The sequence below is a fragment of the Bombina bombina genome, chromosome 6, assembly GCF_027579735.1.
Source record: "Bombina bombina isolate aBomBom1 chromosome 6, aBomBom1.pri, whole genome shotgun sequence".
NCBI classification, from domain to species: domain Eukaryota; kingdom Metazoa; phylum Chordata; class Amphibia; order Anura; family Bombinatoridae; genus Bombina; species Bombina bombina.
In genome coordinates this window covers 665,604,602-665,631,518 of record NC_069504.1, presented here as the reverse complement: position 1 = coordinate 665,631,518, position 26,917 = coordinate 665,604,602, and the positions used below count along the sequence as shown (strand labels likewise).

Sequence of the window (26,917 nt, the reverse complement as noted above, 5' to 3'; positions counted from 1 at the left end):
CACAGGTTTTGGTATGCGGATCTTGTCTGGATGTCCAGTTGCCAGCCTTGGCCACTTCCTTTAAGGCCGGACCTTCTGTCTCAAGGGCCGTTTTTCCATCAGGATCTCAAATCGCTAAATTTGAAGGTATGGAAATTGAATGCTTAGTACTTAGTCATAGAGGTTTCTCTAACTCAGTGATTAATACTATGTTACAGGGTCATAAGTCTGTTTCAAGGAAGATTTATTACCGGGTTTGGAAAACCTGTATTTCATGGTGTTTTTCTCATAAATTCTCTTGGCATTCTTTTAGGATTCCTAGAATTTTACAGTTTCTTCAGGATGGTTTAAAAAAGGTTTGTCTGCAAGTACCTTGAAGGGACAAATCTCTGCTCTTTATGTTTTATTTCATAGAAAGATTGCTAAACTTCCTAATATTCACTGTTTTGTTTAGGCTTTGGTTCGTATCAAGCCTGTTGTTGAATCAATTTCTCCTCCTTGGAGTCTTAATTTGGTTTTGAAGGCTTTACAGGCTCTACCTTTTGAGCCTATGCATTCTTTGGATATTAAAACTACTTTCTTAGAAAGTAATGTTCCTTTTGGCTATTTTTTCAGCTCGAAGAATTTCTGAATTGTCTGCTCTCTCTTGCGAGTCTCCTTTTCTGATTTTCCATCAGAATAAGGCTGTTTTGCGGACTTTGTTTAAATTTCTTCCTAAGGTTGTGAATTCTAACAACATTAGTAGGGAAATTGTTGTTCCTTCGTTGTGTCTTAATCCCAAGAATACTCTTGAAAGATCTCTACATTCTTTGGATGTCGTAAGAGCTTTGAAGTATTATGTCGAAGCTACTAAATATTTCAGGAAGACTTCTAGTCTATTTGTTGTTTTTTCGGGTCCTAGGAAAGGTCAGAAAGCCTCTGCCATTTCTTTGGCATCTTGGTTAAAGCTTTTGATTCACAAGGCTTATTTAGACAGTCTCCGCCTCAGAGAATTACAGCTTATTCTACTAGATCAGTCGCCACTTCTTGGGCTTTTAAGAATGAAGCTTTGGTTGATCAGATTTGCAAAGCAGCAACTTGGTCTTCTTTGCATACATTTTGCTAAATTTTACAATGTTGATGTATTTGCTTTTACTGAAACAGTCTTTGGTAGAAAAGGTCTTCAGTCAGCTGTTTCAGTTTGATTCTTCTGCTTATGATTTAAGTTTTTTTCTTGAAATTTATGTGAAATTTATAAGAAAGACTTATTTTTTTGTGGATTTAATTTTTTCAGCGGAAATAGCTGTTTTTATTTTGTCCCTCCCTTTCTAGTGACTCCTCTGTGGTCTCCCACATCTTGGGTATTTCTATCCCATACGTCACTAGCTCATGGACTCTTGCCAATTACATGAAAAAAAACATAATTTATGTAAGAACTTACCTGATAAATTAATTTCTTTCATATTGGCAAGAGTCCATGAGGCCCACCCTTTTTTCTGGTGATTGTGATTTTTGTATAAAAAGCACAATTTTATTTCCAGTTCCTCTTTTTGTATGCTTTTTTAATCCTTATTCTATCACCCCACTACTTGGCTATTCGTTAAACTGAATTGTGGGTGTGGTAAGGGGTATATTTATTGGCATTTTGAGGTTTGGGAAACTTTGCCCCTCCTGGTAGCATTGTATATCACATACATCACTAGCTCATGGACTCTTGCCAATATGAAAGGAATGAATTTATCATGTAAATTCTTACATACATTTTTTTTTTTTAGTTTTAGGTTTTTTATTTTGGGGGGGATTGGTGAGTGGGGTTTTTTTACTGTTAGGGGGGACTTTTTTTAAACGTAAAATAGCTGTTTAACTTAGGGCAATGCCCTACAAAAGGCCCGTTTAAGGACTATTGGTAGTTTAGTTTAGATTAGGGGGTGTTTTTATTTTGGGGGGCTTTTTATTTTCATAGGGATTAGGTTAATTTTTTCATTTTTGATAATTTTGTTTATTTTTTTATATAATCTTAAGACTTTTTTTATTTTTTGTAATGTTAGATTCATTTTTTGTAATTAAATGTTAGGATTTTTTATTTTAATTGTAATTTAGTAGTAATTGGGGTTAATTTAGGGGGTGTTAGGTTAGGGGGCTTAGTAATTAAATTAGTTATTTGCATTGTGGGGGGTTGGCGGTTTAGGAGTTAATAGGTTAATTAGGTTTATTGCGATGTGGCGGTTTGTCGGTTTAGGGGTTAAAAGTATAATTAGTTAGTTGGCATTGAAGGGTTTGGTGGTTTAGGGGTTAATATTGTAATTTATTTAGTTGGCATAGTGGGGGTTTGGCTGTGTAAGGATTAGGTAGTTTTTGTTGTGGGAGTTTAGCAATTTAAGGGTTAGTTTTTTTTGTGAATACTTAGTACTGGCGGTAATGTTTATTTTTTTCTTAATACTTTGTGTGGGTGGTTAATTTTTTTTTAATACTTCATGCAGGCGTTTTTTTTTTTTTTATACTTCGTGTGGGCGGTTAGTTTTTTTTTTCGGAAAACATCCAGGTGGATTCTTTTGGCTGCTCATACAGCCAACATTCTTTTGGCTGCCTCGCACAGCCAACATTCCTTTAATGATGCGTGCACAACATGTGACGGATGCGTTACAAACGCAATTATAGTATAGATATGGTACGGCAAGAATGCCCAATGTTTATTGTCATGGGCAGGAGACAGGACATTTCTGTGTGAGCAAAAAGTGGGAAAAAAGCCTAACACCCTACTCGCATGCAAACCCGATTGCATATTCTCAAGTGCGTTAAACCAACATGAAAATATGAATATTTCACATTCCAATGTTCTTCACATAGAATATGTTCTGTTTATTCATAAATATATATTGCTATATTTTTGCACAAATATATATATATATATATATATATATATATATTTATAAAATTATATATAGGTATAGCTATATACAGATATGGAATATCAATTTAAAAATTCATAGAACATATTCTGCTATGAGTAGAACACTGGAATGGGAAATACATACACTAAATACATAGTTAAAACCTTTTTTTCAATATGAATATTGCATAAATATGCTTTTACATGTGTTCAGATACTTGACTGCAAAGGGCTCCAATGCACTTATATATACAGTATATATATATATATATATATATATATATATATATATATATATATATATATATATATATATATATATACACATATATATGTCTATATATGTATTTATTTTTTTGAGACCTCATAGCTTTGAGCCCTTATTTTATAATTCAACCTTTTTATATTTATTTGAGTGCAAATCTACGTTGTAATGTATTTTTTATGTGTTTTGTGACACTTTTTGTTTCGCAAACAGTTAACCACAGCTCTGAGGATGCGCTATCCCGAAGAGCGTTAACTTCAACTGTGCTCAAGCTTTTGTATTTACTTTCAACTTTTAATACGGGCAAAAAAAACTGACGCACACAAACAACCACAATAAACCCCTTTTCGCTTAAGAGTAACTGTTAGCGATCCACTTGTAATCTGGCCCAATATTGGACAACCCCAGTAAAGTAAAGTAAAGATGGACAGATATTTTTAAAAAAAATTATACTATTAATAAAAAGAAATTAAGCATAGTTAGCAATTAGAAAATACAGTATAATGAAAAATGTATTATATGTTAACTAAATGATTAAAAACTTAAAAAAATATGCAAAGAGCAGAAAACATTCCTGACTGATAAAAACAGGGCAGCTGGGTTTCTTTTTGTCCCACAAATCTTAATCTCAACAGAACAATGTCCATGTACCTTCACCTAATACAGTAAATATTTTCCTTTACATTTATCTCACAAAAAATCTATCTCAGCCTAATTAAGTTAAAAAAAGATTTTGTCGAGGTAGTACCTCATTCCTGTCTGACTCCACAAAATCTACCCCAGGGCATCTTCCAGATGCTGGAGGCAATGTGGAGAATTGGGAACTTTATCACATATCTGGTGGTCCTGTCCTCTGATTAAGCCATTCTGGGATCAGGTGTCACACTATATTAACAAGATAATTGGACATGAATTCCATTTAGAACCCTTAATAGTTTTATTGAATGACATACCATGCATAGGCTGTAAATATAGTAGACAGCTTCTACAGTATATGCTTAACAGTGCAATATAACTCGCTAATGGAAGAAAACTCAGGTACCTAGCTTAACCAATTAGATACAAGAAGGAGATTATATATTGTCCATTGAAAAAGCATTTCATTGTTTTAAAGGTCATTTTGGTAATTTACTGAATGCAGTTTTTTATTGGGGGTAAAATTAATTTAGTAAACTGTTTAGAATGTATATTCTAGCATCAGCCTCTGTAACAATAACGACTCGTAATCTGATGTCTGGGATATGTTGAGATTATATACCGGTAATTCAAATAAGAAGATGGCTTTCTATCAGCTAGCTTTTGTTTATGTATTGTAACTATTGTATTTAACAGAGTTGTAATGACAAAATATTTAAGGTATCTGCCTTATGTATCTTCTACTTTATTATCTTTCCTTTGCAGGATTCTTTGAGGTTTATTTACCTGTCAAGAGTTGTATTGTATTAAGTTTCCTATGTATTTCTTTAAACCACAATGAAAAAATTTCACTTAAAAAAAGATTTAAGATAATGATATGTAAAATTGTTGTAACTGGTTTCTGCTCATCGCTTGAAGCAATAAACAAATTCACACATATTCCTGGCTCAGATTCTACCTTACTTGTAAACTTATCTACCTGGAGTTACCAATTAGTATAGTATACAAGTGCAATAGAATCTTGGAGGCCAGATGCCACTCTCAGATGCCCCAATTCCTTTATTTTCTTACAATTTTTTCCATATTGAATTTCCCATTTGCAACTGTACAACAGACATAGCCACTATCTTTTCTTTTTCTCTCTTCACTCATATTACCCCCATTATTTAGAATTTTTATCTTACACACCCAAAGGATTTAAACACTTTTGTGGATCCAATATAAAGTAATACATTACCAGGGCTACATATTTTGAACATTGTAGTAAAAAACAATTCACACAGCTCAGACCTTTAAGGTATCTTCATCCAGCTCTTTCACTTCCTCAATCAGCTGTGTTAATTCTTCCATTGGCAGCAGAGAGATGACAGACTGACCACTACTGGTTACAGACGAGAAGGAGTGCTGATGTTCAGAGACATCCTCTTCTTTTTCTTTAACTGGATGCATTGCTCCATAGCCTTTTAGTTCAGAGAGACTGTAAACATAAACACTGGTTCATTTTAATTCCAAAGGCTAATAAGAATTCATCATTTCTATCTAAAATTATGCGTTTTTTTTCTCAAGTAACACAATGTTTCATGGTACTAAGCTCTATTCATCCATGGACACCCCAATGTATATTATTATTATCAGGTATTTATAAAGTGCCAGCAGATTATGCAGTGCTATAAAAAGAATAAAACATTACAGGGATACATTACATACACAAACAAACAAGTTACAGTACAGTAGGGGTACAATACAGTTGTAGGTGCAATAATTGAGTTACACAAAAGGAGAGGAATGCCCTGCCATTGAGCACAATCATTAGTAGTTCACTTAAATACAAAGTGGCCTACAGGTAGAGAGGCTCTCAACCTTACAATCTAAAGGAGAGGGAATGAACACAGAAGGTAAGGGAGAAGGGAAATATGTCTGATAAGGCAGAGTGAACTGAGAGTGAGTAATGATGTAGGCAAAGAATAAGGAAAAGTGTGTGGTAAGTGGCAAATAAGGATTGAAAAAGTGTAACAGAATGTGGTTAAGTGTCAGTACAGAAGCCGTAAAAATGAAGTAGTGTCTCTATACTGGATTATTAGTTACAGCTGCACCTGATTGCTGTTAGGAAGTGTTTATATATTAAGGTAAACACCAGGGTGGGTGGTGGAGGGAGGATTGGAGGGCTAGCACTTGCAGAGCAGGGTAAGTTGTGTAGTTAGAGTTGCAGCTGTAAGAAAGAGAATGGTAAGGTGAAAAATCCTAGTTATAAAGTAAGGGAGGAGGTGTAGTTTGAGACAGGGTAGAAGGGGAGGCAAGAGATTTGAATGTTACAATAATAAAAGTTAAAAGCAATTCCTTTTAAATTAGTCTTTATATTAGTCATAAGAACCCTCATTAGAAAGAGGAGATTCAGATAAGATTTTACTTGATTCTCAGGTTATCCTAAATATTTCAAGGTCTGAAACAAAGGAGTAATGATTGTTTTATACAGCCTTGTCTTGCCTCCTCCTGTGGATGCCCATGTCTTTATTGCCTTTGTAACAGCAACTGATTAGCATCATGTGAATTTGACATTGGTTTTCATTAGACTATTTTCCTTATTTAAACAGCAAAATGTAATTAAATACATTAGCATGGAATGTATATTTAATATTGTTTGCTTGATCAGTATTATGTATGATTTGGAATTGGAACACCAAAGCTTTCATTCATTCATTGTTTTATCTATTTTGACAGGATAATATGTCTTCCTTAGCCAAATGTTGCAATTGTAGAATTAGCATACACATTTTGCTGTTTGTATAAATAAAGTTGATCTAAACCTATGCCTCATTAAAAGGAGTTGAGCTTTTGTTTAATAATATTTACACAAGTCATTTGAAGGTTATAATAATAGTATATATTATACGCAATCATTATTTTTGGGTTATTTGGCTTAATTGTTCTCTATTTGTTTTCCTTTTTTAAAGAGGTGGTGAGGTAACAGAAATGATAAATTACAGGTAAATACTGAAATGAAGACTAACAAACAGGTATATAACCATGATATTAGCACATTATTTTAAATATGCTGAACTCTGTCTATGCTTGGAAACATTCCATACTGTTGGGGGGGGGGGGGTTCAACATAGCAGCTGGTGTACTGTCTTGTCACATTTCATATACTCATTTCTACACTAATAAATTATTTCTTATTATGTAAGGAACAAAAAACATATAGTCCACAAAGGCAGAAAACAACATTGAGTACCAAACTGTAAGATAGTGCTTGCTGAATACATAGGGGCATATTTATCAATGTGCGAGCGGACATGATACAAAGTAGCGTATCATGTCCGCTTCACATCGATAAATGGCGACACCATACGCTTTAGGCATTTATAATTGCACCGGCCGCTAGCAGGGGGTGTCAATCAACCTGATCGGATTCGATTGGGTTGATTTCTGTCCGCGGCCCCAGAGCAGGCGGACAAGTTATGGAGCAATGGTTTTCTGTTTCCGGAGCTTGTTAAATATGCCCCATAATCTTTGTTTATTATTATATAGCCATACTTAATGGGACCGTCTACTCCAGAATTTTTATTGTTTGAAAAGATAGATAATCGCTTTATTACCCATTCCCCACTTTTGCATAACCAACACTGTTATATTAATATACTTTTTACCTTTGTGATTACCTTGTATCTAAGCCTCTGCAGACTGCCCCTTATCTTAGCTCTTTTGACAGACTTGCATTTTAGCCAATCACTGGCTCCACAGGTGTGAGCACAATGTTATCTAAATGGCACACATTAACTAGCACTGTCTACCTGTGAAAAACTGTAAAGATGCACTGAGATAAGAGGCAGCTTTTAACAGTTTAGAAATAAATTTGAGCATTCCTAGGTTTAGCATTCAGTAAGGAATACCAAGAGAACAAAGCAAATTTGATGCTAAAAGTAAATTGGAAAGTTGTTTAAAATTGCATGCCCTATCTGAATCATGAAAGTTTAATTTTGACTAGATTGTCCCTTTAAGTCAGATTTGTGGGGGGACATTCTTTTTTAATATATGAATATCTGTTCTTTTCAAAACAGTTTTGTTTAATTGTCAGTAACTTTCCAATAATCTTTCAGGAGAATCTATATGAGATATGGATAACCTGCTCACCCAGCACCACAGCGAGCAGGCATCATCCACTAATAAACAAGTTCTATTAACATCTATGATAATTGTCACCAATTAAAATCTCATCAGCATAACGATCATTAGTTATTGCAATTACATGTGCAGATATTTTACAAAAGATAATTATAAAATTAAAATATGAATTGCTGCTTACATGTCATGAATCTAGTCAGACCAGGCACTGATCAAATTAGCTACCATGTTTTACTTTAGGTTTGGCTGTGTAATTTTTTTCTTTCATGGAGATCTGTGAAAACTATTGAGAGATCCACCCCCTGCAAAATGTTTTAAACATGTGCTAGAACCCCAACTCACCATCTTGAACCAGCTCCTTAGGAGGGTAGCGGCAGGGTTATTTTTTTTTGGGGGGGGGGTTGTTTTGCAATAGGTGTTGTGGCGGTTTAAGTAGTGTGGGGGTTAAATAGTATAGGTCGTTTTTCAGTGTAATACTTTATTTTATTTTACTTTATTTTAATGTATTTATTTTGTGTTTAGTCCAACAGTTTTTTAAGGCCAAACTCTTTGTGCAAGCTTTAAAGTCGCATAAAAGGTTTGCATGTGAAATGCAATTACAATTATTTTTAATAGCGGAACTCTTCCACCACTTGCTTTATTTGGAGTAGTCATTCAGGGCATAGACATAGGGCTAGATTACAAGTAGAAAGCTAATTTAAGTGGCTGGTTATTTCTACTGTGAACTTGCGGTAGCAATTAGCACTAGGAAAATTAACAGAGATCTGATCTCTGGTTAATTTTCTAAATGTCCCTCAACTGGCCCCAAATTTAAGAGTCTCAAGGCATAAAAACAATGCTTCCATGCAATGCGAGGTTGCGTTCACATCGCGGCTAACTTATCATACCAGCGCACATTTGCGTGCGCTGGTATTACTAAGTGGAGTGCAAATATTGCTTTCGTGAAAACAATATTTTGCGCTTCACTTGTAATCTAACCCATAGTTAGAAAAAGAACCATTGCTTTGCACTTATTTTTTTTTATCTCCTCTACTGAAGCCTAAAGACAGATATTGAATAGGCGTAGGCTTATGAAGTTTGCCATGTACACTTACAATTCTCAGTAATGGAAAAACCACATTTCTTACATATAGGTGGCGAGAGTCCATGAGCTTGTTATTGATGGGATATACATTCCTACCAGGAGGAGGCAAAGTTTCCCAAACCTCAAAAGCCAAAAAATAGCCCGCCCATCTCATTCATACCTCAGTTTTAAAACTTTGCCTCCTTAGGAGGTGGTGAAGCATGATGTGCTTGATTCTTCAGTGAAAGGAGCTTCTAAGTACAGTGTTTGTCTGATGGTTATAAAGGGAGTATTGCCGGTTGACACCATGAGGCCCATTTATCAAGCTCCGTAGTCTGAAGACTCGCCAGAAACACAAGTTATGGAGCAGCGGTCTAAAGACTGCTGCTCCATAACCCAGTCCGCCTGCTCTGATGAGGCGGACAGGAATTGTTACAATTCAACCCGATCAAGTACGATCGGGTTGATTGACACCTCCCTGCTGGTGGCCCATTGGACGCGAGTCTGCAGGGAGCGGCATTGCACCAGCAGCTCTTGTGAGCTGCTGGTGCAATGCTGAATACGGAGAGCGTATTGCTCTCCGCATTCAGCGATGTCTGTCGGACCTGATCCGCAGTGTCGGATCAGGTCTGACAGACATTTGATAATTCGGCCTCCATGTTTTCACCTATGGAAAATGTATTCATAAGGCTCTCTGTAAGTTTGGTCGCAGGGATTCATCTGCTGCTTCCCTTTACAGATCTACATTATACTCCTCTACCATTACTTCTGCTGATATGTTTCAGTACTGGTTTGGCTGTTTGCTATATGTGGATGGGTGTCTTATGGTAAGCATATATCTTTCTTTGTTTGATTCTATAATCTCCACTATTACTGGGGGAAAGGGAGTTTTTCTTCCCCAAGATAAAAAATCTAAGGGAAAATTTAAAGCTTGAAAACAGACAGGGGAGGTCGCACCCAAAATATGGATTTTAAAGAATTACTTATTGCAATGTGCCAACAGTCATAAAAAAAAATATAAAAAATATTACGTAAGAAAAGAAGCTATGATATAAAATCAACGCTTAAAGTATGACACAGGTTGCACCAGATCTAAAGAAAATGCTTTTATTTGTGTATATACATCACGTGTGCACTTTTGGATGTTTTCAGATTAATTACAGATACCAATATTACTGTGTATCAATTTAGCAGATTGCAACAAAGTATCAAAGAATAACAGCAATTGCTGCTAGTAGAAGCTTGAAACACATTCATATGCATAAAAACATAGAGGGTTAGAATCATTGCTACAGAGAGCACATAGTGCCACTGCATGCAATCAAACTAACAAACATATCAGTGCACTCAGAGTCACTGGGCACTTAGTGTTAACAACACACTCCAGAATCCTCCAGAACTATGGCAATGCAAGCAGGCAAATCTGGTTTCACAGGGCTACTGCAACTTTAAAAAATAAGTTTAAATAGGACTTTCCTTCATTTTGCAACACAATGCAGACAACGCTGCTTCCACTTGTATGCTTACAGCTCATCCGCTGTCATGAGAACAGGATACCTTTCATTTTTCACTGACCATATGGTTGGCTTTTTATCCCTGCCGGTTATGCCTGGATCACTTATCTATGTATACAGCTCCTTGTAGATTTCATTGTAGCCTTGTAGCTTGTGGTTAATCAAACATTACACCAGAATGAGGCCAGAATGACGTGTTTCGCCCCTCCCACAACTGGAATGGCTTAGGGCTTCATCAGATACTCCTCTTCAAAAGCGGTGACTCTTTATGTGCACCTTACCGCTGTGATTGGTTAATTGTGTACAACCAATATGTGAGTTAAAACCATTATTCACAATAACTGCTGCAAACCACTTAAAGGGACACTGAACCCAAATTTTTTCTATCGTGATTCAGATAGAGCATGCAATTTTAAGCAACTTTCTAATTTACTCCTATAAATTTTTCTTCATTCTCTTGCTATCTTTATTCGAAAAAGAAAGCATCTAAGTTTTTTGGTTCAGTACTCTGGACAGCACTTTTTTGCTGGTGAAAGACTTTATCCACCAATCAGCAAGAACAACTCAGGTTGTTCACCAAAAATGGGCCGGCATCTAAACTTACATTCTTACATTTCAAATAAAGATACCAAGAGATTGAAGAAAATGTTATAATAGGAGTAAATTAGAAAGTTGCTTAAAATGTTATGGTCTATCTGAATCAAAAAAGAAAAAATTTGGGTTCAGTGTCCCTTTAAGTTATTATGATTTACATTTTACACATCATTAGTACCTGCAATAGCTCATGACAACAGTACTATGTTACAATACATTTTGTAAATTCTTAATTTTTAATAGAATCTCCAGACTGACATTATTACATATTTTTCTTTATTGCCTTATTCCACAATAACTCTTTACCTAAGAAACTGTCAAATTCAAGTTTTGTTTCAAAAAATGTCGTGCAATTGGACTATCTTTGTCATTGTTTTTAATGTATTTTCTATGCTCTTTAATTCTCTCATTTAACTCCCTTTACATTTTAGTAACATAGAAAAGGGGTCATGAATAAACAGTTTAAAAGGTAGATAACCCCTATGGTCTTGCATGTGATCCATTGTTTAATTTTATACACTTTACTCTGTTCAGTGCTAACAGTTTTGGTTTTGGTCACATGACTACAGTATGTGCAATTTCCACATGGGTGACTACCTATCCTTTCCTGACTGGCTTTTTTGGAACATCACAACTCTATTTATGAGTTACTGCAAATAACAGGGATTGAACATATACCAGCAAAACTAATAGGTGGTAATCTGGATAGATTACTCCTCCAACATGAGACCAAATTGATGTATACTTTAAATACATTATCTCCCTCTGGTCTAAATGAAAAACTTGAATTTAGCATTTTCTTACTAGATAAATAGTTAATGTGGAATAAGGCATTAAAGAAAAGTATGTAATAATGTCAGTCTGGAGATTATTATAAAAATTAAGAATTGACAAAATGTATTGTAACATAGTACTGTTGCCATGATCTATTGCAGGTACTAATGATAATTAAAATGTAAATTATAATAACTTAAGTGGTTTGCAGAGGTTATTGTAAATAATGGTTTTAACTCACATATTGGTTGTACACAATTGACCAATCACAGCGGTAAGGTGCACTTAAAGAGTCACCGCTTTTGAAGAGGAGTATCTGATGAAGCCCTAAGCCAGCCCATTTGTGGGAGAGGCGAAACACATCATTCTGGCCTCATTCTAGTGTAATGTTTGATTAACCATGAGCTGCAAGGCTACAATGAAATCTACAAGAAGCTGTATACACAGATAAGTGATCCAGGCATAACCGGCAGGGATAAAAATGTCAACCGTATGGTCAGTGAAAAATGAAAGGTATCCTGTTCTCATGACAGCGGATGAGCTGTAAGCATACAAGTGGAAGCACTGTTGTCTGCATTGTGTTGCAAAATAAAGGAAAGTACTATTTACACTGACTTTTTTAAGTTGCAGTAATCCTGTGAAACCGGATAAGCATTTGCCTGCTTGCATTGCCATAGTTTTGGAGGATTATGGAGCGTGTTGTTAACACTAAGTGCCCAGTGACTCTGAGTGGACTGATATGTTTGCTACTTTAACGCGTGCAGTGACACTATGTGCTCTCTGTAGCAATGATTTTAACCCTCTATGTGTTGATGCATATGAATGTGTTTCAAGCTTTAACCTTGCTTCTACTAGCAACAATTGCTGTTATCCTGTGATACTTTGTTGCAATTTGTTAAATTGATACACAGTAATGTTGGTATCTGTAATTAATCGGAAACATCCAGAAGTGCACACGTGATGTATATACTCAAATAAAAGCATTTTCTTTAACTCTGGTGCAACCTGTGTCATACTTTAAGCGTTGATTTTATATCATAGCTTCTTTTCTTACATAATATTTTTTATATTTTTAGAAAATTTAAAACTACCAATCATTTTCGTACCTTTCGTCAGACTAGAGAACAGAAAACTGCTATGGCTCTAATTGGAGACCATCTCCAAATTGGAATAAATCCAAGTCATATAAGAAACCAAATCCGGCCCCTAAACCTGCATGATGGTGCGGCCCCCAATCCGGTTCTTCTGGTGGGGGGCAGACTAAAGCTATTTCAAGAATTTTGTCCAAAATCAGTGGATATTATTTATCAGGGGTATCAAACTGGATTTAGAATAAGACCTCCCATGGGAAGATTCTTTCTCACCTATGTATTAAAAAATCCAGTAAAAGCCCAAGCATTTCTGAAATGTGTTTCAGATCTAGAACTCTTGGGGGTAATTGTCCCAGTTCCCCTTCAGGAACAGGAGTTGTGGTTTTTTTTCCAAATCTTTTCATTGTCCCAAAGAAAGAAAATTCTTTCCGACCAATTTTGGATTTAAAAACTTTATTTTGATTTGTAAGAGTCCCAACTTTCAAGATAGTTACTATAAGGGCTATTCTGCCTTTTGTTCAGCAAGGTCACTTTATGTTCACAATAAACTTACAGGATACTTATCTTCACAATCCGATTCATCCAGATCACTATCGATTTCTGAGATTCTCCTTTCTAGACAAACATAACCAAATTATCGCTCTTCCATTTGGCCTAGCAACAACTCAGAGAATATTCTCAATGGTTCTCAGTGCTCTTCTCTCTGTAATCAGAGAGCAGGGTATTGCAGTATTTCCTTATTTGGATGATATAGCTTGGAACTAGCTCAATCTTTTCATTTAGCAGAATCTCACACAAAACAACTATTGTTGTTTCTTCGAAGACATGGTTGGAGGACCAATTTACCAAAGAGTTTCTTGATTCCTCAGACAAAGGTCACCTTTTAAGGTTTCCAGATAGATTCAGTGTCCATGACTCTATCCCTAACCAAAAAGAGATGATTGAAATTGGTTTCAGCTTCTCTAATCCTTCAGTCCCTATTAATCCCTTCAGTGGCCATGTGTATGGAAGTTTTAGGTCTTATGATTGCAGCATCGGACAGATGCTCATTTTCATATGAGGCCTCTACAACTTTGCATGTTACACCAATGGTGCAAGGATTACCAGATGTGTTCTATCAAATTGTACAGACATGGGGCCCTCCAGAAATAGATCTGATGGCCTCTCTTCTGAACAAGAAACTTGTCAGGTTCTCAAGGTCCAGGGATCCTCAGGCGGAAATGTTAGATGCTCTAGCAGTACTTTGGTCTTACCAGCATGCTTACATTTCCCCCCTCTGGTTCTACTTCCAAGAGTGATCTCAAAGATAATAATGGAACAATCTTATGTGTTTCGATAGCCCCAGTGTGGCCTCACAGGATTTGGTATGCGGACCTTGTCCAAATGTCCAGTTGTCTGCCTTGGCCTCTTCCTCTAAGACCAGATCTTCTATCTCAAGGTCCATTCTTCCCTCCATATCTCAAATCTCTAAACTTAATGGCATGGAAATTGATCATTTAGTCAAAAGTCACAGTGGTTTCTCTGACTCTATGATTTACCGTATGATTCAGGCTTGCAAGCCTGTCTCAAGTAAGATTTACCATAAGGTTTGGAAAACTTACATTTCATGGTACTCTTCTCATGATTATTCTTGGATTCTTTTAGAATTCCTAGGATTCTACAGTTTCTTCAGGATGGTTTGGATAAAGGTTTGTCTGCCAATACTTTGAAAGGACAAATTTCTGCTCTGTTTTATTTCACAGAAGGATTGCTAATCTTCCTGATATTCACTGTTTTGCTCAGGCTTTAATTCATATTAAACCTGTCATTACATCTATTTCTCATCCTTGGAGTCTAAATCTGGTATTAAAGATACTACAGGCTCCTGCTTTTGAGCCTTTGCATTATTTCCACATTAAACTACTTTCTTGGAAAGTGTTATTTCCCTTGGCTTTCTCTTCTGCTAGAAGAGTTTCTGAATTGTCTGCTCCCTCTTGTGAGTCTCCTTATCTGATTTTCCAACAAGATAAAGCATGAATTCTAACAACATTAAAGGGGAAAATATTGTTTCTTCTTTGTGTCCTAATCCTAAATCTACTCTGAAAGATCTTTGGATGTAATAAGAGCTGTGACATACTATGTAGATGCTACTAAAGATTTCATACAGACTTCTAGTCTATTTGTTATTTTTTTCTGGTTCTAGAAAAGGTTAGAAAGCATCTGCCATTTCATTAGCATCTTGGTTAAAACTTTTAATTCACAAAGCTTATTTGGAGGCGGGTCAGTCTCCACCTCAGAGAATAACAGCTCATTCTACAAGATCAGTTGCCACATCTTGGACTTTCAAGAATGAAGCTTCAGTTGATCAAATTTGCAAAGCAGCCACTTGGTCTTCCTTGCATACCTTTACTAAATTCTATCACTTTGATGTTTTTGCTTCATCAGAAGCAGCTTTTTGTTGAAAGGTCCTTCAGGCAGCTGTCTCAGTTTGATTCTAGTGCCTATGATTTAAGTTTTTTGAACATTTTAAAAAAGGAATTACTTTTGGATTTAATTTCTCAGCAAAAATAGCTGTTTTTATTTTATCCCTCCCTTTTATTTTTTGTTACTCTTGGACTTTCACATCTTGGATATTATATCCCATCAGTAACAAGCTCATGGACTCTCACCACCTATATGAAAGAAAACACAATTTATGTAAAAACTTACCTGATAAATTAATTTCCTTCATGGTGGTGAGTCCGCGAGGCCCAAGCTATTTTCTTTTCATTTTTGGGTTTATTTTTAATAAGCACATATTTTTTATGCTTTTACTCCTTGCATACCTCACCGCTTGTTTATATGTTAAACTGAGGTATGAGTGGGGTGGCAGGGTATTTATAGGCTTTTGAGGTTTGGGAAACGTTGCCTCCTCCTGGTAGAAATGTATATCCCATCAGTAACATGCTCGTGGACTCTCGTGAACTCTCGCCAGCATGAAATAAATGAATTTATCAGGTAAGTTCTTACATAAATTATTGTTTTTCAGTATTTAAGTACATGAAAAGAGAGCAAAATAAATAACTAGAGATAGTATATATTTTTTTTAATACGAATAATCAAATATTTTATATTATAATCTCAAGTGATTACTGTCCCTTTAATTTATAATAACAAATCTAAGTATATGCATTTCACTTTGAAATTTCACATAATCAATGACAAAACACATAAGTAGAATTACAAATGCCCATTATGATGATCATATTTTAGTTACATAGATTACAAATGCCATCTATATTTTTTACTTTTTATTAAAAAAAAGAAATGATTGTATTTCTTAAAGGGATAGTAAACACCTTGAGATTTTAATATAACATGTTTAGATATGTGTATTAAAACAAGTTGCAATTTACTTTCATTATTTATTTTCCCCTCTTTTCATTTAATTTAGCTCCAAAAACTGAGGCTCGTATAATTATCAGAACTGGAAATGCACACTACAGACTTCTCAAGGCTAACCCTGAAATATATCTGTCACTAATTCTCTTTAGCAGATGAAAACTGAAAAACAAAGCACTTTTCTAATAACTGTGACTAGCCTTGTTAGCTGCAGACTCAAGACAAGTGTGTGCCTCCAAATTGGTGGGTGGCATTTGGCTATTGAAAAGCAACTGCAGCTAATGAGATGTTATTTTGGTTTAAATATGTTTCAACTTGGTTTATGTTATTCTATAGCAGGTCAACAGATATTGAAGCCACTGTTTCCATGACAGCAAACCAAGGTAGTTTTAGCTCCTAACATTTTTAAACCCTGGTCTAAATTAAAGAGATAGTAAAGTCCAAATTAAACTTTCATGATTCAAATAGGGCAGGTCATTTTAAACAACTTTCTAATTTACTCTTATAATCAAAAATTTTTTGTTCTCTTGGTATTCTTTCTTGAAAGCTAAACCTAGGGAGGCTTATATGCTCATTTGCATTTGAGAGTTGCAATGCATTTGACCGGTTTTCACAGCTAGAGGACATTAGTTCATGTGTTTCATATAAATAACTTTGTGCTCACGCACATGGAGTTATTTAAGAGTTAGCACTAATTGCCGGAAATGCAAGTATGTCAAAAGATCTGAGATAGGGAGGAAGTCTACAGAAGCTTAGATAATTACAGAGGTAAAATATATTTCTATAACAGTGTTGGTTATGCAAAACTGGGGAATGGTAAATAAAGGTCTTTATTCTCTGGGTATTCTTTGTTGAAAGATAAACCTAGGTAGGCTCATATGTTAATTTCTAAAACCTTGAAGGTTGCCTCTTATCTCTGTGCATTTTGACAGTTTTAACAGCTATATAGATAACATTGTACTCAATCCAGTGGAGTTACCTAAGAATCAGCACTGATTGGCTAAAATGCAAGTCGGTCAAAATAACAGAAAAATAGGGGGTAGTCTGCAAAGGCTTAGATGCAGGGTAATAATAGAGGTAAAAAGTATATTATTATTTTTTCAATTTTAATATGTCTTAATGTGTTTTAGATACATATACTTGAACTTAGTATCTATCTATCTATCTATGTGTGTATATATTCATATAGTTATAGGTATAGATATATTTTTGACCAAAAAAATTATTATATATACTATATATATATATATATATATATATATATATATATATAGAAATAACATGTTCTTCTATGTGAAGAACATAGAAATGTAAAGTATTACTAATTTACCTTTCAGTTTTAGCACAGTTGATCTTGGGTTAGCGTGTGTGTGATTTTTGTTTTGTCGCACCCCATAGAAGTCTATGGGTAGAACAGTTAGTGTGGTTACAATATCCAAAGTCCTGAAGTTAGCGAGCCTGAGACTTGAGCTCAATTAGCGTGTGAGTGAAGAAGAAAACATTACCAAGTCATTTGTAATCTAGCCTTATATTAGGTGCTATTTTTGTACTTACTCACCCTCTATAATAATACAAGGTGATTAATCTAGTGTTACCTAATAATTAATTAATCCCCATACATACGTACTGGATAGATAGATAGAGAGATAGATATATGATATGAACCATGGCCAACTTCCTGTGCCAGCTGTACAGTTGGTTGAGCCACCTTCCTGAAGTGGGCTCTGGGCTTGCTAGTCTAATATGCAATATAATATGTTTTCTTTACTTTAGGCCACACCAGTTTAGTAGATTAAAAGTGCCATAACACCCTTTTGCTATACATTAAACATTTCTGTCATTCTTGCATTTTTATATATTAATGGAAGATATACACAAGAAAGTGATAAAAAAAAGTGCCTGTTATGTATTTCTATTCAAAGTAAACTACACTTAAAGGACCAGTTAATGCAGTATATTTGCATAATCAACAAATGCATGATAAGAAGACAATGCAATAGCACTTAGTCTGAACTTCAAATGAGTAGTAGATTTTTGTTAAATAAATTGCAGTTATGTCTATTTCCACTCCCCCTGTATCATGTGACAGCCATCAGCCAATCACAAATGCATATACGTATATAGCAGTGAATTCTTGCACATGCTCAGTAGGAGTTTGTGACTCAAAAAGTGTAAATATAAAAAGACTGTGCACATTTTGTTAATGGAAGTAAATTGGAAAGTTGTTTAAAATTGCATGCTGTATCTGAATCTTGAAGTTTAATTTTGACTTGAGTGTCCCTTTAAAAGGTTACTTTTGGTTTTTTTTCTCTTGAAGTGGAATAAAGTAGTTTGCAATTGGTTTTAGTGTTCATCTTTCTTTAAAATAGCTTGATTTCTGGCTTCTGGTCGCAAACTGTTTAATAATAAATGGAAAGCGTTAGCAAAACTAGTATTTCATTCCGCAAAGATAAAGAGGAGGGACCAAAATTAAAGCTCACTGAAGTTCTGGCAAAGGGCCGCAATTTAGCCTAGGGCTTGTGTGTTTAACAGCTTTTGCTTATCATTCAGTTAAAAGCAAAGATTCCTATAGCACTTATCATACACAGAAAGGATCTTGCTTAACACAATCTGTATTTTTTTAAAGGAAAGAGAGGTGTAGCAGAATTTTGAATGTGTTCATATAAACCCTCAAAAATATTCTTACATAGAATTCGTAGTTAAATAGAGTGTTAGTCTTGGACAAAAGATGGCATTATAGTAATACCCTAATGAATTGCCTTTGAAATAATAATAATTGCCATAACTAATTTACAAATTATGCAATCAGCATGCAATACAGAGAATACATTATAATTATCTAAATTATGTCATCTTACTTCACTGAGAATCCCGAGTCCAAATAGTGGCTTTCAGCAGACGGATCAAGTATCACATCATCAACTGCAGATATCTCATTTTGCCATGGATCACTGCCTTGGGATTGCGGAGACTGAGGAAAAAATAGCAGCGATTTCATCAAGGCAGAAGACACTTGGTTGCTAATGGAATAAATCTTGTTACAATTTTCACTTAAGTTCTTCATAGATTCTGATGCACTGGAGTTTGACAATGGGAAGCTTTTAGACCTTTGGCTTGGTGTTTTGAATGGTAAATGTTCTGTATTTTCAGAACATGAAGAATAAAATGATGGTTCATTACTGGTACTGCTGCTTCTTCGTGTACTTAGAAAATCTGTCTTTGGTGGGGAGTGAGAAATTATCTGTGCTTTTTCATCAAGTGCTTTATCAAATGGCATTTGGGATTTTTCTATAGAAAGATGCACTTGGTGATTCTCCATAGGTGGGGGAGTTTGAGGATTCTGCAAAGATTTAGGAGTAAACAGTTGAAGTTCCTCCTTTGATTTAGCAATGTGTTCTTTTAGTTGGCTATTCTCTTTTTCTAGGTCTTCAACTTTGCTCTGAGTAACTTTATTGAAATAGACATTAGAACATTCTGATTCTTTTTTCATAGGGTTTGCTTGTTGTGCTGGATATCTGGCATTAGATCTCTCATTACATCTGGCACTTGGCTGTGGTGTGCTAAATGTTTCAAATGAACTTATTTTCTGTCTAATGGACGAAGTCCTAGTTGATACTTGTGGTTTAAAGTTATTGTTCAGCTCTTTTGAATTTCCTATATTATTTGTATCTAATGTTTTTATATTCTTACATCCCTTTAAACTCTGCCGAAACCAGGATGGTTTTGGTGCTACTGGTGGACCTTTTTTCAAATTGCTCATGTCCTCGATTCTGGTAGCGTCACTTTCAGACTGCGTTCTGACTCTTTCTGCAGTAGTGAGAGCTGAACTTTTGTCACCGCTGGTGATGCTTCCATCTAGATCCATTAGGCTGTGGTCTTCACTTATGACAGGACTAAATAAGTTCTTAATACAGTCAGAAATTCGTACCCACGGGTCTTCAGCTGTTGAGTCAGAGCTATAATCAACACAAGCTTGCCTTCTAAGCAGTGGTCTGTGATGTGATGAAATATGATTTCCTGCAAAAGGCAAAGTACAATAAATCTATTACAACTCAATCAGCCTTTCCAATGTATCACCTGGGAATAAGATTTTTTGCCAAAAATTGAAAACTATAGGTTCTTTAGGAGAATGATTTGTGGCTTTTACATATTTTCTGTAATATTTTTTAATATCCTCCGAAAAGCAAAATATAATTCTTATTGAAGTTATTCTTTAATTTTTTTCATGTTTTGATATTTTACTTACTTTGGGCCAGATTACGAGTGTAGCACAAACATTTGTGCCCGAGCAATAAGGGGTATATCACGAGGGTTTGGCCTCATCGGGCTTACCGCTCCTATTACGAGTTGAAAGAAAACACAATCTCGAGTGCAATCGCAATTTACGCTAGAATGATTACCGCGACCTCAGAGCTCTGGTTAACTGTTTTATGAAAGATAAAAGTATCAGAAAACACAAATTACATTACATTACAGTACATTACAATGTACACTTACACTCATAATAACACCATCTAATAAAAAATATTTTTAAAAAATATTGCACACAAAAGTTATAAAGGCTCAAAGATAGGAGGTTTCAGGTGTTAGGAAAATGGCTTTAACATTGAGACACCATACATATACATGGCTAAAGATATATATATATATATATATATATATATATATATATATATATATATATATATATATATATATATATGTCTATATATTTGTATTTTCATGTTGGATTAGTGCAAATGATAATATGTGATCAGGTTTTTCCCCCTTTTTTTCTCCATTGACTTCTACGGGGGAATACGTGAATAAGCTCGCAATATTCTAACTTCTCGTCGGGTTATCGTGAGAGTGAAAACAGTTTACTTTCAACGCATAATATGAGTGCAACCCGATAAACAATTTTTTTTTTTAATTCTAGAGCAATTAACGCACAAGCTGGGGCATAAATTTGCGCTCTATTAGTAATCTGGCCCTATATCTTATAGTAAGACTCAAAAGGCTTTATTAAGTAATCTATACAGCAGACTAATTTCCTGTAGAAATCTATCATGCCTTAAAGGGACATTAAACTGCAAAATACACATCTATTAAACAGTAAAGGGGCATTACACTCAAAATCTAATTCTGCATGAAAAGGTTAATTATGCTATTGTAATGTACTTTCATTATTTATTTAATTCTAAAAAATTATAGACCTCAGAATCCTAACCTTGCGGCATAGTGCACAGTGAAACAACCACATCTTTATATGAGACCCAAAAGCCACAGCAAAGGCGATAAGAAGAAACAATACATGAAAGTTTTATGAAGGATTACCTTCCTTGACTGTAAACATCATGAAAATTGTATTTAAAATATTACAGTTTTATATACTTTTAAACATTAATTTTGCAAGTTCTGTGATATAGAGCTTAGTTGAGAGACACACACACACACACATATATATATATATATATATACTGTATACTATATAAATATATATATATATATATATATATATACACACACACACACATATAAATTATATAAGCTCATCTGTATTGCTTAACATTACAGCAAGTGCAACCACTGTTAGTATAAGTCTTTAGGAGTTTGTGATTTTAATATAAATCAGCTTACTTAAAACAATGCCATTTTGTTGCACATCTGTATTATAAATTGCACACATTCCCCTGTGCAGTGAAATGCTTTAGACTGTGTATTTGAAAGAAACAACATACCTGTCTGCTTGTGCTCCTGCTCGGCAGTATCTGTGTACGAGCTATCACTGGGGACTGTAGAAGATATGTCATATGCAGTGGGGGCTGTAACTTGTTGACTTGCATTTAGCACTATGTTTCCTGCTTCCTGTGAAACAATGCAGAGATGTCAAAAAGAGCAGAGTGAAAAACCACAAGATTTTCAGAGTATACTGCAAAGTTTTAAATGGTGCATTCATCAGTCCTATGTGTTAGGTCAGTCCTTCATTCAGACTGCCGCCCGACCACTAGAGCTCATTCAGTTAGAGTCTCGCTCCATATATTACACTCTGCGTTGCAAACCGTTACAGCAACAACATTAGACAACATAAGTACAAATGCTGTGAACAGAACTTTTTAAGCAATATTCATTTACATTATGGTGGAGATAAAAGCATAAGATTAAAATCCTCCTTTTCATAAAAATATAGCAACATAATTATTGCACAGGCAATTAGCACATTTAGGCAAGTATCCCTGCTTGTCTTTACTCAGAAATACCCCGTATACCAATCAGAACTCTTTATTAAAGATGTGCTGAATCTGTCACATGACTATATGTTTGTGATTTTAAAATGGGGGACTTAAGACACAATTAAAGTTTCATTATTCAGATAAAGCATGCAATTAAAAAAAAAACTTTCCAATAAACTTCCATTATCAAATCGTGCACATTCTTTTTATATACCCATTCTAAAGCTCCAACAGAGGGAGGGAAAATTGGATTTATATTGAAATTTGCCAGAATATATTCTACTGCTCATTACAAATTCAAAGTAAGTGCTATTGCATCGTCTTAATATTGTGTAGTTGTCAATTATTCAATTGTAGTGTCTGTATTTAGTGTTTTTTTAAATATAATCAACTAACAAGACATGACATGATGTCATGCACACTATTCTGGCATTTCATGGTACGATTTAACCCAGCAAAAAAGTAATTTACATCAAATCCCAATTCACCATGTGTCCCGTGATTAGTGCAAATTGAAAAACAGTACACACCTCAAATGGAAAATGTGATATATTGGCAGTTAATGCACACATGAGATTTGATCTTTTACCATATAAATTACAATAAAATGGCAATAATGCTACTGAAACACAGCACTTTATAACTGAATGTTATTAAAGCTATAAGGCTCTGGCGGATCAGCTTTAAGGTATTACTTTTAGTCCTTGCATACTATTTAGCAACGTAATTTACAACTTTTAATGGTTGATCACAATATTGCACTTGTTTTTGGCAGACAATTGTTTCTGAATGTTGGCTAATATTGTAAGTGTATTGTTCCAGTGTTTACAATCCAAAAATGTTTCTGCCATTAATACCTATGAAGCTCAGAATTGTTACCTACCAAAAATAACACAAAACTATTATCTGCATTGTTAATCTCCTGATTTTGTAATCCAAAAATGAAATGTGCACAAATAATGACAGACAAAAAAGTGATTGGTCAGCATAGTGATTACATCACAGGTGTTGAAGGGCCTGTATGTTGATTGATACTTTTTAATAGTGTTTAGTTTGGGTAACAGGTAGGGTTGCCACCTCGGCCATGTTTTCCTGGACACTTATGAGTTACACATGCTGCAGGGTAAGCAGAGGGCATCATGCATTGCACACCTAAACAGCACATGAATAGTGACCCTCGATAGCACTATTCATGTTCCTCCCTGCACACCCTGCAGCATGTGTAACTGATAAGTGTCCGGGAAAACATGGCCGAGGTGGCAACCCTAGTAACAGGTGATGTGTGTAATTAACCTTTTGTGCTCCAAAACCATAGAGATACATGTGTATGTATTTTTAAGGGATTTGCACAGGGGCATTATCAGTAAAGTGCGCATGTGTATTTTGTGAGCTATTGATTTTGCTCATTTTTAATAGTGTAAAAGTGGTTATTATTCATTTTTAAACTGTAATTGTTTGAACAGCATCTTTATCTGTATGGCATTGATTTCTAGAGTCATCTAATATGGTGGGGGTAATGTCCGTGTGTTATGCTCATGAGCAAAATCAATGCTACATTCGAAAATGGTTTGGGGTATAAAAATAATTTGAAAAGTGTTGTCTGGCGTTTATCAAGTCCTTTTAGATGTGGAATTTGCTAAGTGAAAAATCTCCCTGTAAATGTGTTGTTAAAGGGACGGTAAAGTAAAAAAATAAACGTTTAAAATTGCATGTTCTATCTGAATCTTGAACGTTTCAGTTTACTTCTATTATTAAATATGCTTTGTTCTCTTGATATCCTTTGTTTGAGAATAAAGCTAGGTAGGCTTGTTGCAGGTTTAGGAGCATGCACATGTCTTAAACAGTCCATGGCAGCAGTGTTTGCAACTATCTATAACATTGCTATTAACCCTGTGCAAACACACGCTTCTGAACTCAACTAGGATTACTCTTTAACAAAGGATACCAAGAGAACTAAGCAAAATTGATAATATAAGTAAACTGGAAAGTTGCTTAAAATGTCATGTTCTATCTAACCAATATAATTTTAGTTTTGATTTCACCATCCCTTTAAGTATCAGAATTGGAATTGTGATCATCTAAACAAGTCTGGGACATGTTAAAGGGACAGTCTAGTAAAAAATAAACTTTCATGGTTCAGATAGGGCATGTAATGTTAAAGGGACAGTCAACATCAGAATTTTTGTTGTTTAAAAAGGTAGATAATCCCTTTATTACCCATTCCCCAGTTTTGCATAACAAACACTGTTATATAAATACACTTTTTACCTCTGTGATTACCATGTATATAAGCCTCTGCAAACTGCCCCCTTATTTCAGTTCTTTTGACAGACTTGCATTTTAGCCATTCAATGTTCACTCCTAGATAACTTCACGTGCGTGAGCTCAATGTTATCATTAAAACACATGAACTAATGCCCTCTAGTGGTGAAAACTGTCAGATTAGAGGCGGCCTTCAAGGTCTAAAAAAATAGCATACAAACCTCCTAAGTTTAGCTTTTCAACTAAGAATACCAAAGGAGCAAAGCAAAATTGGTGATAAAAGTAAATTGGAAAGTTGTTTAAAATTACAAGCCATATTTGAATCATGAAAGTTTATTTTGGACTTTACTGTCTCTTTAAACAACTTTCCAATTCACTTTTATCATCAATTTTGCTTTGTTCTCTTGGTATTCTTTGAGGCTAAACCTAGGTAGGCTCATATGCTAATTTCTTAGTCCTTGAAGGCTGCCTCCTATCTGAAAGCATTTTGACATTTTTCACCACTAGAGGGCATTAGTGCATGCATGCCATATAGATAACATTGTGCTAGTGCACGCAGAGTTACCTGGAGGTCAGCACTGATTGTCTAAATTACATGTCTGTCAAAAGAACTGAAATAAGGGGGCAGTCTGCAGAAGCTTAGATACAAGGTAATCACAGAGGTAAAAAGTGTATAAATATAACTATTAGTTATGCAAAACTGGGGAATGGGTAATAAAGGGATTATCTAGCTTTTTAAATAATAACAATTCTGTGTCCCTTTAAGTATAGAACTATTTTTCACCAAAAACTCACCAAAAAAGTGCTGCTGATTAACAATGTATATATATACAGGGAGTGCAGAATTATTAGGCAAGTTGTATTTTTGAGGATTAATTTTATTATTGAACAACAACCATGTTCTCAATGAACCCAAAAAACTCATTAATATCAAAGCTGAATAGTTTTGGAAGTAGTTTTTAGTTTGTTTTTAGTTATAGCTATTTTAGGGGGATATCTGTGTGTTCAGGTGACTATTACTGTGCATAATTATTAGGCAACTTAACAAAAAACAAATATATACCCATTTCAATTATTTATTTTTACCAATGAAACCAATATAACATCTCAACATTCACAAATATACATTTCTGACATTCAAAAACAAAACAAAAACAAATCAGTGACCAATATAGCCACCTGTCTTTGCAAGGACACTCAAAAGCCTGCCATCCATGGATTCTGTCAGTGTTTTGATCTGTTCACCATCAACATTGCATGCAGCAGCAACCACAGCCTCCCAGACACTGTTCAGAGAGGTGTACTGTTTTCCCTCCTTGTAAATCTCACATTTGATGATGGACCACAGGTTCTCAATGGGGTTCAGATCAGGTGAACAAGGAGGCCATGTCATTAGATTTTCTTCTTTTATACCCGTTCTTGCCAGCCACGCTGTGGAGTACTTGGACGCGTGTGATGGAGCATTGTCCTGCATGAAAATCATGTTTTTCTTGAAAGATGCAGACTTCTTCCTGTACCACTGCTTGAAGAAGGTGTCTTCCAGAAACTGGCAGTAGGACTGGGAGTTGAGCTTGACTCCATCCTCAACCCGAAAAGGCCCCACAGGCTCATCTTTGATGATACCAGCCCAAACCAGTACTCCACCTCCACCTTGCTGGCGTGTGAGTCGGACTGGAGCTCTCTGCCCTTTACCAATCCAGCCACGGGCCCATCCATCTGGCCCATCAAGACTCACTCTCATTTCATCAGTCCATAAAACCTTAGAAAAATCAGTCTTGAGATATTTCTTGGCCCAGTCTTGACGTTTCAGCTTGTGTGTCTTGTTCAGTGGTGGTCGTCTTTCAGCCTTTCTTACCTTGGCCATGTCTCTGAGTATTGCACACCTTGTGCTTTTGGGCACTCCAGTGATGTTTCAGCTCTGAAATATGGCCAAACTGGTGGCAAGTGGCATCTTGGCAGCTGCACGCTTGACTTTTCTCAGTTCATGGGCAGTTATTTTGCGCCTTGATTTTTCCACACGCTTCTTGCGACCCTGTTGAATATTTTGAATGAAACGCTTGATTGTTCGATGATCACGCTTCAGAAGCTTTGCAATTTTAAGAGTGCTGCATCCCTCTGCAAGATATCTCACTATTTTTTACTTTTCTGAGCCTGTCAAGTCCTTCTTTTGACCCAT

The 26,917-nt window shown here is 35.3% G+C and overlaps 1 protein-coding gene across 1 annotated transcript in view; it reads right to left on the bottom strand.

The window, feature by feature from the left end:
- Positions 1-26,917, bottom strand: part of IL16 (interleukin 16) — a 257,992-nt gene that overhangs the window by 46,936 nt on the left and 184,139 nt on the right. Inside the window, exons 16-18 of the mRNA XM_053717743.1 lie at positions 21,988-22,114; positions 19,126-20,284; positions 5,040-5,226 (exon numbers count right to left, since the gene is read on the bottom strand). Coding sequence (XP_053573718.1) covers positions 5,040-5,226; positions 19,126-20,284; positions 21,988-22,114 — 1,473 coding nt within the window. The remainder of the gene's footprint in view (positions 1-5,039; positions 5,227-19,125; positions 20,285-21,987; positions 22,115-26,917) is intronic.